At 46.2% G+C, this 18,149-nt stretch overlaps 1 protein-coding gene across 2 annotated transcripts; it reads left to right on the forward strand.

Moving 5' to 3' along the window:
* The first annotated feature begins 634 nt into the window (after positions 1-634).
* On the forward strand, positions 635-17,328 carry LOC133534380 (uncharacterized). 2 transcript variants are annotated; one of them, XM_061873470.1, is made up of 2 exons: positions 635-1,826; positions 11,967-17,328. In XM_061873470.1, the coding sequence occupies exons 1-2, from the start codon at positions 1,328-1,330 to the stop codon at positions 14,543-14,545; spliced, it is 3,078 nt and encodes a 1,025-aa protein (XP_061729454.1). In that variant the 5' UTR covers positions 635-1,327; the 3' UTR covers positions 14,546-17,328. The 2 variants fall into 2 exon arrangements, with proteins under 2 accessions (XP_061729454.1, XP_061729455.1); XM_061873471.1 differs by having other exon boundaries at positions 1,459-1,588; positions 12,126-17,328.
* The last annotated feature ends 821 nt before the right edge of the window (positions 17,329-18,149 follow it).

Genomic DNA, 18,149 nt, shown 5'->3' on the forward strand with positions numbered 1-18,149 from the left:
ATATCAAATCATTGTATTTTTTAAAAATCGAAATGACTTAATATCACTTTAAGACGACAATGTAAGAAGTATGTACGTCTCGCCTACACATTTGTATAATGTTATTAGTTTTTCTCTGTTGCACCTCGAGGAATACGCAAAATATAGGGGTCTCGCTTGCGCAGCACTGTTAACTATATTTGGTTATCCCTGTTGCTCGTTGTGCACATGTACATTATAATGGTGTGTAGTATTTGCAAATGATGGGTGCTGGACCAGATTTTAGTTTTGTCAACTATTAACGTCACATATCTACCCCTTTTACTTACATTAATGCCGCTAGGCCACCAGCGCTTTTTAGGGTTCCGTAGCCAAATGGCAAAAACGTCATAAAATTTAAACAAAACAAACATGGGGGGGGGGATATCTATGGATAGGTCTTCAAAAATGATATTGAAGTTTCAAATATCATTTTTTTTCTAAACTGAATAGTTTGCGCGGGAGACTTCCAAACTGGTAAAATGTGTGTCTCCTCCCTGTAACTTCTAAAATAAGAGAATGATAAAACTAAAAAAAATATATGATGTACATTACCATGCAAACTTCCACCGCAAATTGGTTTAAATGAGATCTAGTAAGTAGTTTTTTTAATACATCATAAATGGTAGGGAACCCTTCATGGACGAGTCCGACTCGCACTTGGCCGCTTTTTTTTCAAATATCACCACGTATCGTTTTACAGCGCTCAAATATCACCATAAAACTAACATTGGAGTATGATGCCAGGTTATTTTCTGATCGAATCGGTCGATTTGATCATCCCGTCTGGGTGCCTCCATTATATGGGTGTTTACTATACTATAAAAACCGGTTAAAGTGCCAATTACATCCAAACTTTATCAGGACCCGATTTCGGGCCCGAAAAAAAATATTTTTCCGTTTCACTAAATATCAGCACATCATTTACAATATTTGAAATGTAAAAAAATGGTTCATATGCAAAAATATCAAACATTGAACATTTTTGGCAATTAGAGACAAATTATTTTTAACATTTCAAATATTGTTAACGATGTGCTGATATTCCGTGAAACGAAAACGATTATCATGCCCGAAATCGGGACTGATTTCGGACCCGAAATCGGGAACAGGAATGTAATTGGCGCTTAAGTGCAAGTCAGACTCGCCCACGAAGGGTGGGCAGCCTGGTGACAGACAGATAGACGGACAGTGGAGTATTAGTAATAGTTTTTACGTTTACGGTACGTTTTTACCCTTTGGGTACGGAATCCTAAAAATGTGACTTAAGCAGCAAAAATGTGACTTTTAGGGAAACGAAACGTAACTTATGACTCCAGAGCCCTGGCAACACTGCCCGCTCCAGTCAGTCCCGCGCAGTCGACGCGTTCACACGCCGCCCGTGAGCCCGCCAGCTGTGCGCGCGCGTACGTCCGAACGTCGTCAGTACGAAGTATGCAACAATAGAATGCAATGCGCCGATTATTGCAGATGTGGTTCGCGGGAGCAGTCATCGAGTGTGACAGCAGGTCTGGAGCAAGTTATGTCACAGTTAGTGGCTCTGAACAGTAGACCAACGTCATCGAAACAGGTATGGGATTTACCAGGATTTTCTGGACTCACGAGTGAATGGACGACATTTCACACTGCTTATATAGAATCCACTGCTCGATATAAGTTTACTAACTGGGAGAACCTATCCCGGTTGCGACACTGTCTTAAAGGCGAAGCTAGAGACTGTGTGCTACATATGTTGGCATCATCCGCTGATCCAGAGCTAATAATAAGAGTCTTGAAGAAAAACTTTGGCAGATCGGACCTTTTGATATGTAGCCGACGTGTCCGTCCACTACAACATCGTTTAGCATGTAGATATAGAATAGCTTATTAATAATTAGAAATAGAAATAGTTTTATAACTAGAAAATAGAATACGTAAATCCATTTTCGTAGCAACGTAATAAAATAACAGTTAGTTCTCGTAAGCCGGACCCCGTAAGGTTGCACTATGTTATTGTATAACCTGAAACCGTTACGGTCGACTATTGTTCAATGTTCACTCATTAAGTTCCGTAACGTTATTGTATTATATTTGTTTATTAGGGTTCACCTCCGCAGAATTTCGGCAGAGTCAAAGAAGTATTGTCCATTTTATTGTGTATAATTAAGCGTAGTTTTAGTTGCGTGGGAAACTTTCGGTACCGTTACACCGTTATCAGGAGATAGTAATGTTACCTCAAAAGGACCAAGGATACGGTTATACGCGTCATTCCCTCGCACGCACTCGTTCGGTAAACGTCAACCTCCTGAGTATCGTTACGCTAGTAGAGCAAAATAGTGTTGCCTCTAGTCTAGTTAAGCTTTCACGAATAAAATAATCTTCGACGATCAAGATCTATCTTTAAGGAGTATTTCCCTCGATACCAAAACACGCATTACCTAAAGTGGTGACCCCGACGTGATAAGAAAAATGAGCCCAAACCCAGACAAAGGCAACGGAGTCAACATGAACAGCGAAAGCAGCAATCAAGTCGTCGATGCAGGCAACAACGCAGCTAACCCGCTCATTCAACAACAGCCTGCACCCGCACCTGCATCGGCCAGCACAGTCAGCGCACCGTTGAAGATACCTGATTTTTGGCGTGACTCGCCGCGCATCTGGTTTGCCAGCTTCGAGCACGCTACGAGGGACTTAAACAGAAGTGACAGCCAGCTAGCAAGCATGGTAATAGCTCAGTTAGACAAGCAAGATGTCCAGCAAATAACAGACATCCTATTCAACCCTCCTAAAACTGAGTACTACAAGACCGTAAAGGAGCGTCTCATTGCCGTTTACGAAGAGTCTGACAGCCGGCAAGTGAAAAAGCTCCTATCCCAAATGGAGCTCGGCGAGCAAAAGCCCAGTCAGTTGCTAAGGCGAATGCGTGAGCTGGCCAGGAATAAGTTTAATGACAACATGTTAAAAATCATATGGACGAACTCACTGCCACCATATATACGCTCGGTGCTTTGCGTAAGCGAAACCTTCAGTGAGAAGGCAACGCTCGATGAAATGGCGCGACTTGCCGACATGATGATGGAGGAATCGCCGAACGTACCACAGATTTCAGCGATATCGAGGCCAGTGTCGATTGCGTTATCGCACGATCAACATCAGCAACCGCCGCTAGCACAGAGTTACGCGGCCACCGACACTCAGTTCATTCTGAGTGAAATCAGAAAATTAAACATTAGAGTCGAGGAGCTAAGCAGATGCCCGCAAGCCAGGCGACGCCAAAGCCGTTCCCACAGTCGACGTCGTTCGGATCTCCGTTCACGAAACAACTCGAGGTCCGAGGACAGAAGCAAATCGCCATCACCATGGTGCTACTACCACCGACGTTTCGGTATGGAAGCAACAAAATGCAGACCGCCGTGTGCTTTCCGACCCGTTACTTTGCCTTCGGAAAACTAAAGAAGACGCTGGCCGCGGCGGAATCCAGCGTACTAGAACATTCACACCGCCTTTTCGTAACCGACAGGAAGACGAAAGTATCGTTCTTGGTAGATACCGGAGCAGACATCAGTGTAATACTGTGGTATTTAGGCTAGGAAACGATATTGAAACACGGAGCTCACGTTAACAGTTTAATCTATAATTACAGACAGCCTGAGGGTAGGGGTATAAATCCCAACTACCGACGACATATGCCATAATCCCTCCACCAATAGTTACCAAAAATAACAGTAAAAAAGAAAATAAAGAAAAAAGAAAATAAACTAAATCTTATAAATAGCGTTCTTATTTCTAGTGGATCGCACAAGCCGTCCACCAGAAGCAGGCTTGGGGGAGTCGGGTACCGGCCCGCTCGCGGCGCTTCCCGCGGCCGCGCTGGCCTCCTGGCCCCGTTCTGGCCGGGTCAACTGGCCCTCAGGGCGGCCATCAATGACCTCATTGTTAGATTGAGCACTGTCCTGCATTTCTGCTGAGGTCTGTGATGATGCAGGTTGCCCATCATCTGGGAGTGAACAGAACGAATCATTATCGTTGACTCCTTCGAGCTCTGAGTCACCGTCATCTTCATCTCCGTATAGGCTCAAATCCTCCACGTCAATTTCAAGCTGTGCTCCTTTGTATGCCAACAGCTGATCGATGTGTTTTTTAACTGTTACGTTCAAGTCGGGCACAAATACTTCATATATTCTTGACCCCAGTTTCTTAATAATAATCCCTTTTCTCCACTCATGTTTATTCCCATTTGAAAATATGTGTTTCACTAATACAGTATCATTCATATTAAAATTACATTTACGTAATCCACCATATTGTTTACTGTGTAAGATCTGTTTCGCACGCACATTAGTCAGCGGATTAGGCGCTGCGGATGAGGACGACACCGCGGCGGTGGCGGCAGCGGCGCTGGCGCTGGCTGCGGGCGGCGACGTGCGCAGCAGGTCGAGCCGGCAGCGCAGCATGCGACCCAGCATCAGTTGGGCGGGCGCGTAACCGGTCGTACAATGTACTGCGTTTCTGTAGTCGAATAAAAATTTGTTGAGTTTCCGTGTTATTTCTTGCTGGCTTTTATTCTGCTGCATTATTATTTTAACGGCCCGTTTTACAGTTTTTACCGTATTTTCCGCCTGCCCATTTGATGCTGGATGGTATGGCGCGATAGTAACATGTTGCATACCGTTTATCTTACAATATTCTTCAAATTGACTGGAACAAAAATTGCTAGCGTTATCGGTAACTAAAGTTCGCACCAAACCATATCTACTAAAAATTTCGCATAATTTGTCTATAATGGCGCTAGTATTTGTCACCGTTAACAAAAAACATTCCACCCATTTTGAGTGAGCGTCAACCGCAACTAAAAACTGTTTCGCTTGCCACGAAAACAAATCTAAATGCACGCGCTCCCAAGGATGGGCCGGGTAGGGCCACGGTGCTAGCGGCGCGCGGGGAGGGTCACTGCGTAGTGCGTAATGCAAGACAAATATTGCATGTACCTATTTTGTCCTCAATATCCCTATCTATATGTGGCCACCACATTCGCGCTCGGGCTTCCGCTTTAGTTTTTACGATTCCGAAATGGGAGCTATGCAATTCTGTCAGCAATTGTTCTCTGTATACCGAGGGAATTACGACCTTATGGCCTCTTAAAATGCATCCATTTTCCAATGACAGCTCTAAACGACAAGCGAAATATGGTTTTTAAATCAACATATGGCATTTTAGCCGGCCAACCGTTAATTATGTAATCTTTTACCTTATTAAGAATTGCATCGTTCGCGGTTTCTTTTTGAATATCAACAACACTAAGCGGCATTAAAATCGAATCCGATATAAAATTTATGTACATGGCTTTATCATGTTCGTTTTGTGATTCTAGGTTATCCCGCTGATCAGAATTGACTGAACGCGACAAAAAATCGGCTACGTTGTGTTCTCCCTTAACATATTCTATATTAAAGTTATATGCCGATAAGAACAACGCATACCGTTGCAAACGGTTAGCCGCTAGTTCAGGTACGCCCTTTTTGCTGCCGAAGATTGACAAAAGCGGTTTGTGATCCGTGCGCAAGGTAAATGGAACCGATCGACCATATAAATAATGATGAAATTTCTTGATTGAAAAAACGAGAGCTGCGGCCTCTTTCTGAACTTGAGCATAGTTACGTTCTGCCTTAGAAAGTGATCGCGAAGCGTACGCCACTACACGCTCTGTGCCGTCGCGCTGCCGTTGTGCTAGCACGCCGGCCAACCCGCGCGGGCCCGCGTCTGCGGTGACCACGGTCGGCAGGTCGGGGTCATAGTGCGCCAGCACCCGATCGGACGCTAATTCGCACTTGATTTTGTTAAAAGCTTCCTGTTGCTCTTGGCCCCATTTCCACTTTTCACCTTTTTGTAGTAATAAGTGTAAGGGGTCAAGTATACTGGACGTATTTGGAACAAAACATCTATAAAATCCAATCATGCCCAAAAAAGACTTGAGTTCGCTCACATTCTTAGGACACTCACAATTAAGAATGGCTTTCACTTTTTTATCTGATTTATGCAACCCATTTTTATCGATACGGAACCCTAAATATTCGACGGAATCTTTAAATAGTTCGCACTTACTCTGTTTGAGTCGCAACCCCGCATCCTGTAACCTACTCAGAACTTGCTCTAAACGTTGTAAATGCGTTTCTCGGTTAGGACCCGTAATTAAAATATCATCAAGAAAAATACACGTTCCCTCTATTCCCGATAATAGTTGTTCCATTGTTCGTTGAAATATAAACGGGGCATTTGACAAACCAAAAACTAACCTATTGTAACAAAATAATCCTTTATGAGTGTTTATACACGTTAAGCGTTTTGACTCGTCCAGAACCAACTGAGAGTATGCGCGCGATAAGTCCAGTTTAGAGAATTCCACTCCCCCGTGTAGCCTCGCAAATAAATCCTCTATTCTCGGTAATGGATAATTATCTAAGTACAAAACTTTATTAAGCGTGACCGAAAAATCGCCACAAATGCGTATATTTCCATCGGGTCGCAATACGGGGACGATAGGAGTAGCTACATCGGAATGATCTATTTTCTCCAGTATACCTAACTCGACTAATCGCTGCAACTCTGCCTCCACTTTTGGTTTAAGAGCTAAGGGCACCGGACGTGGTTTAAAAAATTTCAATGTACTATCGGGTTTAATTTTTAAGGTTATTTTATATTTGTTAAATTCACCTAATTCGTCTGAAAATAATTTGGCATATTTGTTTTTAAATTGATCTCCCAAATCGAGATTTTGTAAATTATTACAGTAATTGGTACTTAGTTGCAAGTCAAACGCACATATGAAATTTCGTCCTAATAAAACGGGTTTCTTGGATTTATTTTCCGAGACGAACATTTTAATCTGTTTTGTGCGACCTTCGTAAATCACCGGCAACGTAACGCATCCTTTTGGAATAAGCTTACTTTCATTATAGCAATTAAAAACTTCTAACGACGGCTGCAACTCGTACGCGGCGAAAACATTCATGTACAATGAGTAAGGAAGAATTGAAATTGCACTACCGGTATCTATCTCACATAAAATGTTTTCGCCCGCTAAAGACACCGTCTCGAGCATAGGTTTCTCATTAGTGCATTTTATATTAAAAAGATCGAAACTACCTGTGATGGTGTCGTCGTCATCCGCAGTCAGGAAATGGTTGCTCCTGTATTTCGCCTTACCCGTACACATACGCTTCAAATGACCTTTGACCTTACATTTAGTGCACGTGAAATTTATAAAACGACACTGATCTTTCGAATGACTTTTATAACCACACACTTCACAACGAGAGTCTAGCATGACGGCAGATCGCGCCGCTCCGCTGCCGGTCCGCACGGCGTACACGGGCGCCGGCGCCGCCGCGGCGGGCGCGGGCGCGGGCCCGGCGGCGCGTAGCGCCTGGCGCGCACAGCGGACACTTTGCGCTAATTCCAGCGCCCGGTTGAACGTCAAACTCTCCAAGTTTTGCGCGAATAACTTCTCCTTCTCCTTAATATCCTCCAATCCGAGGACGAACCGATCACGAAGCATAGTGTCGAGTTCCGTTTTAAACCCACAATGCTCTGCTAAATTACGCACTCGCGTTGCCCATTCGGCTAAATCTTCCCCGATGCGCTGCTCCGCCTTATAAAACTTATAACGCTCGGCAAAAGAACTTTTCTTTGATTCGAAATGAGCGTCAAAATGCTGTATAAGCGTCTTATATTCGACATTATCGAGCTCCGTCGGAAACAACAAACTCCTTGCAACACGGTACGTGTCTTCCACCAACGCCGTCAACAGGATTGCCTTTCGTTTGGCTCCAGATTTATCCGAATCATCGGTAATATCGTTTGCCGTGCAAAACTGGCCTAAACGACTCTTAAATATCGCCCATTCCTGTGTTCGATGGTCGAAAGTGAGACTGCCACCAAACATGTTCCCGTGACTCGCCATAATTGCTTCTTATCGCTTGATTTCATTTACCTATATCCACTAAACACTAAACACACGCGTGAATTACTAAATCGTCGCCAATTTGTGGTATTTAGGCTAGGAAACGATATTGAAACACGGAGCTCACGTTAACAGTTTAATCTATAATTACAGACAGCCTGAGGGTAGGGGTATAAATCCCAACTACCGACGACATATGCCATAAATACCGAGAGCGAAAGGCGCACCTGAATCTCCTCTATCGTTTCAACTATACGCTGCCAACAACACGACTATACCTACGTATGGCGAAAAAACATACGAACTCGACCTTAACCTGCGCCGTCCGTTCAAATGGAAGTTTATTGTTGCCGCCGTGTCGAAACCAATCCTCGGAGCAGATTTTCTGAATCATCACGAGTTAATAGTCGACGTGACGAACCGAAGATTGATCGACGGAAAGACATTGCTCACTACAAACGCACAAATTTGTAAAACGAACATACCTACAGTTCGGAGCATCCGCGTAGGACAAACCTATCACGACATACTTGCTGAGTTCCCTGGAATTACAAGACTTACATCAATGAAACTCAGTCCGAAGCACACAGTCGAGCATGTCATTGAAACAATTGGTCAACCTGTTCACTGCCGAGCGAGACCAATCGCACCTCATCGCTACGAACAGGTCAAAAAAGAATTTCAAAACATGATAGAACAAGGCTTATGTCGTCCTAGTAAGAGCCAATGGTCCTCACCGTTGCACGTAGTGCCTAAGAAAAATGGAGATCTACGTGTATGTGGTGACTACCGAAGACTCAACGCCATCACGATACCCGATCGCTACCCTATACCACGCATACGCGACTTTACGTATCAACTCGCCGGGAAAACAATTTTTTCTACGATCGACCTCAATCGTGCCTACCAGCAACTTCCGATCAGCGAGCGAGATATTGAAAAATCGGCGATCATTACGCCGTTCGGATTGTTTGAATTCCCGCGTATGTGCCCAGGCTTAAGGAACTGCGGTCAAACATTTCAAAGGTTCATACACGAAGTACTCAGAGGGCTGGATTACGTTTTCCCGTTCGTCGACGACCTACTAGTAGCTTCAACCACCGAGGAGGAACACCGAGCACATTTACGCGTTATCTTACAACGTCTCGATGAATACGGAATCACAATAAACCCCGCAAAATGTGTTTTTGGTCAACCTACGGTGAAGTTTCTCGGCTACGAAGTGAACAAAGACGGTATCCAACCACCGAGAGAAAAAGTACAAGCAATCGCCGATTACCCAAAACCTAAAACAATCGAAGAATTACGACGTTTTCTCGGTATGATAAACTTTTATCGAGAAAATATCAAAGACGCCGCAATAATTCAATCTCCACTCTGCAAGTATCTACACAACGCGAAGAAAAGAGACAAGTCGCAAATCGAATGGACTGAAGAAGCTACGCAAGCCTACGAAGCGTGTAAAACGAGCATACAAAACGCCGCCCTACTCGCACACCCTCAGCACGAAGCTCGACTCGCGATATTTTGTGACGCCTCAAACACCGTGGCTGGCGCTGTTTTACAACAGTTCACTAACAAAAAATGGCAGCCACTCGGATATTTCTCGCGCAAGTTCACAGAAGCTCAAAAAAAATACAGCACGTTCGATCGAGAACTCCTGTCAATATATTTATCGTTAAAACATTTTAGAAAAATGTTTGAAGGAAGACCGCTAACAATATTCACAGACCACAAGCCGCTCACATTCGCATTTACGAAATCATCAAACGACGGCGAATCACCGCGACGCACTCGACACCTACTTTTCATAAGCGAATTCACGACCGATATTCGCTATGTAAGTGGGAAGGAAAACGCTGTAGCGGACGCACTTTCGCGCATCGACGCGATTACCTGCCCAACGCCGATCGACTTCAAAGAGTTAGCCGCAGCGCAAGAAAGGGATAGCGACATTCAATGCCTGCAGCAACAAGAAAATATATCACTGAAAAAAATCAAGATTCCCGGAACTGACTTTAACATATACTGCGAAACTACTACAGGCAACGATCGTCCGTACCTACCTGCGGATTACCGACGCACTGTATTTGACTATATGCACAACATTAGTCATCCTGGCACTCGCACCACGCGCAAGATGATTGCAAGCAAATACTTCTGGCCTTCAATGAATAAGGACATCGGAACATGGGCAAAAGCATGCATCGCATGCCAACGAACAAAGATACAGCAACATACTACAAGTACTTTATCAACGTTCCAACCTACAGCCCGTTTCGAACACGTACATTGTGACATCATCGGTCCAATGCCAACAACGTCCGACGGTTACCGTTACTGCCTAACAATCATTGACCGCGCAACTCGATGGCCCGAAGCGATCCCGCTAAAAGAAGTCGCCGCTGAAGAAGTCGCCAAAGCTGTCTACGAAGGATGGATGTCAAGATTCGGATGCCCAGCTACAATAACAACGGATCAAGGTCGACAGTTCGAAAGTCGAATATTTGCGCACCTAACACAGCTGCTTGGTATCGCAAAAACGCGCACAACGCCGTACCATCCGATATGCAACGGTGTCCTTGAACGATGGCATCGAACGATTAAGACAGCACTAAAAGCTAGACTCTTATCCGCTAAAAGTTGGATTAACGAGCTACCTACAGTGCTTCTAGGTGTCCGTGCGGCGCTCCGCGCCGACACAAACGTAAGTGCAGCGCAACTTACATACGGATGCAACATTCGTCTACCCGGGGAGTTTCTAACAAACGCAACAAGCAACAACGTCATAATGGACAGCTCCTACGTCGAACAACTGAGAGAAACCATCCGACAACTGAAACCAGTACCGAGTCAACCGCATAGCAACAAAAGATCTATCTTCATTCACCGCGATCTAACTACGTGCGATTACGTGTTTATTCGAGTCGACGCAGTTAGAAAGCCACTGCAGGCGCCATACGACGGTCCCTACAAAGTACTGAATCGAACCGACAAGGTTTTCACTATTCAGTTACCTACACGAGAGGCAAAAATTTCAATCGATCGTCTTAAGCCTGCATACACCATAACAGAAAATGCAGAGCCCAATTCGGTGCAGAGACAAGGACCTGTGATCACCTACACACCAAGTCCAGCGACGACGCTTTTATCGCCGCCGTCCACACAATCGCCGCCGACGCTGACACCGACGCCGCCGACGCTGACACCGACGCCGCCGACGCCGATGCTGCCGACACCGACACCACCGGCCTGTGCAAGGAGAGGCCCTGCAACATCTTCTACAAATAAGAACTCAGTATTGATTCCTACGGATTCACGACAATCACGGATGACCCGCAGCGGACGCATCGTTCGTCTACCCGTACGCTTCGCTGAGGAGGGAGCCATGTAGCCGACGTGTCCGTCCACTACAACATCGTTTAGCATGTAGATATAGAATAGCTTATTAATAATTAGAAATAGAAATAGTTTTATAACTAGAAAATAGAATACGTAAATCCATTTTCGTAGCAACGTAATAAAATAACAGTTAGTTCTCGTAAGCCGGACCCCGTAAGGTTGCACTATGTTATTGTATAACCTGAAACCGTTACGGTCGACTATTGTTCAATGTTCACTCATTAAGTTCCGTAACGTTATTGTATTATATTTGTTTATTAGGGTTCACCTCCGCAGAATTTCGGCAGAGTCAAAGAAGTATTGTCCATTTTATTGTGTATAATTAAGCGTAGTTTTAGTTGCGTGGGAAACTTTCGGTACCGTTACACCGTTATCAGGAGATAGTAATGTTACCTCAAAAGGACCAAGGATACGGTTATACGCGTCATTCCCTCGCACGCACTCGTTCGGTAAACGTCAACCTCCTGAGTATCGTTACGCTAGTAGAGCAAAATAGTGTTGCCTCTAGTCTAGTTAAGCTTTCACGAATAAAATAATCTTCGACGATCAAGATCTATCTTTAAGGAGTATTTCCCTCGATACCAAAACACGCATTACCTAAAGATAGATAAAGCCCTAAACGAACTACGTAAATTGCCTAACCTAGGGCCTAGTGCAGTGGATTTGAATGATTTTGCCATTAAAGTAGTGAACATTGTGACGACACTTGCAAGTTTAGACCGACGTGCGTATGCAGGTAATCCGTTTCTTATACGTGAAATTACAGAACGCCTGTCACCCCACGTCCGATCGCGCTGGTGCCAGTATGCAGAAGAAAAGCTCGAGCAGGCTGAGAGCGAGCTCACGCTCATGGTCAACTTTCTGCTCGACATCAGCGACAAGGAATTGCAGTACAGCCATGCGCGCGGAAGCGTCAATCGTCGCAGCGCGCCAGCGCCTATGCGTGAGGACATACGCGTAGGCCGGAGAACCTCAGCGTCAAACCCTCAGCCGTCAAATGGTGGAGCGATCCGCAAGTATAACTCAAGTCGTGTGCAAACGTATACCACTGACAAATTAGAACCTTGCCTTTGCTGTGGTGGCGTGCACACTGCTACAAATTGTAAACGTGTATTAGATATGAGTGTTGCGGCTCGATGGGAATGGGCGAAAGATAATAAGATTTGTTTTAAATGTCTTAACAGGAGACACAGGCGTGGCAACTGCAAGGCGGGTGTATGCGGAGAGCGAGGATGCCAGCACCCGCATCACCCGCTGCTGCATGATGAATCTATACTCCTACGAAGGGAACTACAATCTTCACGGCGTGACGAAGCGGCCTCAGCTACGCCTGCCAGCGCGCCCATCGAGCCCGAGCGCGCACAGAGAGAGCACACGTTGACGACGGCGGAAAGAGAGGGGGCACTACCGGCTCACCACTTCGTGCTGAACACAGAGCACCAAGAGCCGTCAGACGTTTTGCTTAAGGTAATACCTATACTTTTATCTGGACCGACAGGCGAGATCAAATGCTACGCGCTCTGTGACGATGGCTCGACTATTAGTCTGTGCGAGGATTCGATAGCCGACGCCGTGGGTGCTGTGGGCGTGGAAGCGCCACTACACATCAATGGGATTGGTCCCATGTCAACAATCGAGCCCAGCCGACGCGTGACGGTACAAATACGCGGGCTGACCGGAGGACATACCCATCTCGTCAGACTTAGAACGGTAAAGAACCTAGGCATTAACTCTCAACAAGTGCCAAGAACATTAGTTAAGCAGTACGAGCACCTGAGAGGCCTGCAGGAGGCCACATATGACACCGCCACGCCTCGGGTACTCATCGGGTCAGACAACTGGCATATGATATTTCCACTTGAGGCTCGTATCGGAACAAGGAGAGAACCCGCTGCAGTTAGGATAGATCTTGGCTGGTTAATATATGGACGCGCGCCGCAGACCCCGCGACGAGCTGAACGAGTGCTGCATCTCTCACAAGCAAGCGAACGAGATGGTGCGTTTGCTGTGACTGCAGACGTAGAAGAGATGTTCTTGAGAATCCAGATCCGTGAAGAGGACAGAAACTCGCAGATGTTCCTGTGGCGAGCGGCGCGTAGAAGCGGCGTCCCTGACGTGTACCGGATGAGGTCAATGGTGTTTGGAATCGCGAGCTCCCCATTCCTTGCACATTCGGTAAGAAATTATAATGCTTATGCTTATGAGAACCGCTACCCGAGGGCCCTTGAAGACATAGTTAGAAACCACTATATGGACGACTACGTTTCAAGCTATGAAAACGAAGCAGACGCTATCGCGTACGCCGAAGAGGTATCCGCTTGCCATGCGCACGCTGGATTTCATCTCCGCGGGTGGTCTAGTAACTCGCCACTTCTCATAGAACGGATTCCAGAGGAACTACGAGCCGACACACCCGCACCGATTGGCGATAAGGAACAAAAGGTATTGGGTCTAACCTGGGATGCGAGGACAGACCATCTCGGCTTCAACACTACCATGATCCGAGTCCCAAGCGAAGTTAAGGAACGTAAAAGGGCTCCAACGAAAAGAGAGACTCTCAGCGCAGTAATGAGTATATATGATCCGTTAGGAATAATCTCTTATTTCTCAATTACAGTAAAGATCCAGCTTCAGCGACTCTGGAGCCTGGGTTTGGATTGGAACGCTCCGCTGCCACCAGACGAGTGTGAGGAGTTCCAGACATGGCTGCGAGCGCTAGAACACGTCGGTAGACTGCGCATTCCCCGCCACTACGGACCTATGGAAATGGTGAGACGAACCCTCCATATTTTCGTTGATGCCTCCTCACAAGCATATGCAGCGGTCGCTTATTGGCGTATCGAAAGACGAGGGGAGGTCTACGTCAGCCTGATCGTGGCAAAGGCTAAAGTGGGACCAACGCGCTCTATTTCGATTCCACGAGCGAAGCTACAGTCGGCCTTGATCGGAGCTCGACTGAAGAAAACTATCCTAGAGCAACACAGGTACGAGGTAGCGGAAGTCGTAATATGGTCCGACAGCCGAACAACACTCCATTGGGTACGGGAAAATGCACGCCGTTACAGCGCCTATGTCTCGCACCGCCTGGGCGAGATCGCTGAGCTCACGGAACCAGAACAGTGGCGATGGGTGCCGACACGCCAGAACGTCGCAGACGACGCCACCCGAGCGGGACAGCACACGTGAGTTTGACATAACACACAGATGGTTCCAAGGACCCGCTTTCCTACGGCTACCGACAACAGAATGGCCACAAGAACCATTGAACCAGCCAGAACCAGAGCTACAAGTACTGGAGGTCAAGCAGTGCTTTGTGAGTCGCGAGGTTGCCTCGCCACCGTTGCCTGATGTGAGCCGATTTTCAAGCTACGGACCGTCTACTGGGTACCACTGCAAGAATGTTGCAATTTATAGACATTATAAAATCCAAAGCTACGATGAATTTACAAACCAAACATATTCTGGCCGCTGAACGTTTATTATTGCAGAGAGCGCAGAAGGAGGACTTCGCTGACGAGCTACGGAGCCTCCGCCGCGGCGAGCCTCTAACCAAAGGCAGCGCGCTCTTCGAACTGGACCCCGAGCTCGCAGCTGACAACGTGCTCCGCATGCGGGGGCGCATCGACGCCGCACCCGTGCCTATCAACAAGAGTCCGGCCATTCTACATGGACGCAACCGGTTGGCCAGACTTATTATATTTAGAATGCATAGAAGAGCGGCGCACGCTAATAATGAACGCGTTGTAAACGATGTTAGACAAGAATATTGGATATTGCGCCTAAGACCGACTGTGCGTGCAATCGCAAGCACTTGTCAACTCTGCCGCATTAGAAAAGCGACTCCACGCGCCCCGCCTATGGGAGATTTGCCGCTGTCGCGCATAGAGCCATTTTGTAGACCCTTTACAAACACTGGTGTAGATCTATTCGGTCATATTACAGTTACCATCGGGAGGAGACACGAGAAGCGCTGGGTGGCGCTCTACACCTGCCTGACGACCCGGGCGGTGCATCTGGAGCTGGTGCATTCCCTCAGCACTGACTCCGCCATCATGTCACTTCGTCGCATGGCCGCGCGACGGGGCTGGCCCCGCACTATGTGGAGCGACAACGGAACCAATTTCCGTGGCGCTACGGCTGAGCTACGGGCTTGCCTATGAAGAATGGCTGCCCGCACTGCAGCAGTACGGCCTGCAGTATCGCTTGGACTGGCGATTCATTCCCCCCGGAGCCCCGAACCAAGGCGGCGCCTGGGAGCGGATGGTCCGCTCTGTGAAGACTGCTCTCATGGCGACGCTACACTCGCGAGCGCCCAAGGAAGAGGTGCTTGCGACTCTACTGGCCGAGGCCGAGGCGTGCGTTAACGCTCGGCCTCTCACACATGTCTCGGTCGATCCACGCGATCCCGAGGCACTGACACCGAACCATTTCCTGCTCAACGGCCCCACGGGGACTCCTCTCACTGGCCCCTGTGGCGAGGTCAAACCGACGAGCCTGGAAAGTCAGCCAGGCACTCGCCGACTCCTTTTGGCGTCGCTGGGTGCGCGAGATCTTACCTACCCTCGCCCCGCGACGATCTTCAGCGACGGGCGAGCGACCACTGGCGGGCGGCGACCTAGTCATCGTCGTCGACCCCTCATTACCACGCAACGTATGGCCACGAGGCGTGGTTGAACGAGTTTACCCGGGCCCAGACGGTGGCATTCGCAGCGCGGAGGTGCGGACCAAGGGCGGCACCTTCAAAAGACCCACGACCAGGCTGGCTGTCTTGCCGGTCGATCCAGAGTCGACGTAGCAAGTCGACGAGGGGAGTGTGGGCGACAGCCGACACGCAATCGAATGTATGTTATTATTCCGTAGATAACCCTAAGTTATAAATTCCTTACTTAAGTTGTAATAGCAAAAATAAAGATCTTTATCAACGTAGGTAGCCTAAGACCTAGGTAGACTATGTATTATGTCTAAGTTGTAATGTAAATTAAGACCTAAACTGAACCGTTAATTCAGAATAAGCCCTAGAACCTTTCTTGATCCCAGTCATGAAATAATGAGCCCGATTATGCCTATACTTTATATTACGTGGTTAGAGCGAGAGAATGTGAGCTAAACAGGTAATACATAGGAATGGTAAATTTCCCCAAAATAATTGGGGAAAATCTTTGGTACTCATACCTACTTCAAGCCTGAACCTGCGGGTAAAAGTACGTATGGGTATCATTGTGGAAAAAGGTAACGGTTATGATCTAGGTAAAATCTAGACTTTCACCTCTCTCCTTGAACCGTAGGATGAGATAATATGCATAACACGTGCCGAACTGACAGATTTGGCTCATTAAATCTGGACTTTGTAGCTAAACCGTAATCATGCGCTCGTTTAAACTATTGCAAGCTTATAGAACTTAATTAGACTCGTCTAAAAACATATAGTTATATAACCCCACGATTTAGCTCGAAGTAGGAAGCCTAGATAATTACCAAATGGAAAGACAAAATGTAGGAAAATACGTCTAAACTTGTGCATTTTTACGCAGCAACGTGGACCAATCACAGACGCTAAACCGCTCGCGTTAGTTAATGTGACAAAGTTATAACAATTCCGTTCGAGCGGCATTACCATCATGAGAGCCGCTAATCCTTGCCTGTGATTGGCCCAAATTTATGCCGCTAAAACATACAAATATGGGTGGACTGGAAAAAGCCAGTCAGTCAGCTGCCCACACCGTCCCCAAAATGACGGCCAACAGACCACCCCACCAGTCGGTGGGGAAGCGACCCGCGACAGCCGCCGCAGCCATTGTGCGGTAGCGGCCCCTCATACCCCCCTGACGGGGGGTATCGACAGATCACTCATGCAAGCCAGTCAGTCGCCATTCCGGACCCGAAATAAGTGAACGTAAACCTAAGTGCTTAAGTTGATCGTAAAACTATAACTTGTGAGAACCTATTAATAAGATCCATTTGTAAAATCAGACCCTTTTTTATTTTTGAGCTATCGTAGATGTTCCTGTAGGCGACCGTCACCTACAACCAGCATTTAAAAATAATGAATTATATTCAATAAACAGATTCATTAATAAAAAATAAGAAGATAAATACAGTGTTTATTAGTTTGCAAGAAGAATTTGAAGTACCTATGGCTTACAAATTTCGTGGCATGAGAATTGTACTTATAAGAGTATAGGTACTTAGACCTACCTATACTCTAGCTTCCTACCTAGGAATGATAAATATTATAATATCGTTAACTTTAATACAAATAATAGTGTTTTTTATTTCATTGTTATTAATAGTTTATAAAGGCTGAGTACTGGGTACACAAAGGCTGCTTACTGGATTTTAGAGGCTGACTACTGGAGAAAAGTGCCATTTTTTGTTTAATCTTAATTATAGATATTATAAAGAGGATTGTTATTTTTTGACATACTTTATTTCAAAACTATAATAAACACTTGATCTAACCATGTCATGCGTTTATTTATCCGACTAATCCTGTAGAAACGTCGAGAGTACAAACTTTAAAAATGCGTTATAAGGCTGACTACTGGTGCCTTTACCCTATCATTGATTTTTCCTATCTACTACTCGTTGTGGAGCCATCATCAGCAGTAAGCAGTAGTATCATAAACATGTTAAAATGTTTACAAGCCCTCGCATTAAAAATGATAGAAATACAACACAAATTAATATTGACCTAACTGATAACGTATTAAGGTTGATATTCAAATGAACATCGAATCAAAACATCACCAAAGACGATGAAGATAAAACCTCTTTAAGAACGTTTGATTAT

This window comes from Cydia pomonella, unplaced genomic scaffold (assembly GCF_033807575.1).
Source record: "Cydia pomonella isolate Wapato2018A unplaced genomic scaffold, ilCydPomo1 PGA_scaffold_91, whole genome shotgun sequence".
NCBI classification, from domain to species: Eukaryota; Metazoa; Arthropoda; class Insecta; order Lepidoptera; family Tortricidae; genus Cydia; species Cydia pomonella.

Excerpts from the sequence above, each read along its gene's own strand:
- LOC133534380 (XM_061873470.1), top strand. The coding sequence starts at position 1,328 with ATGACTCCAGAGCCCTGGCAACACTGCCCGCTCCAGTCAGTCCCGCGC. Across the intron at positions 1,827-11,966 it reads CAGATCGGACCTTTTGATAT|ATAAAGCCCTAAACGAACTA; the intron begins GTAGCCGACGTG and ends ACCTAAAGATAG.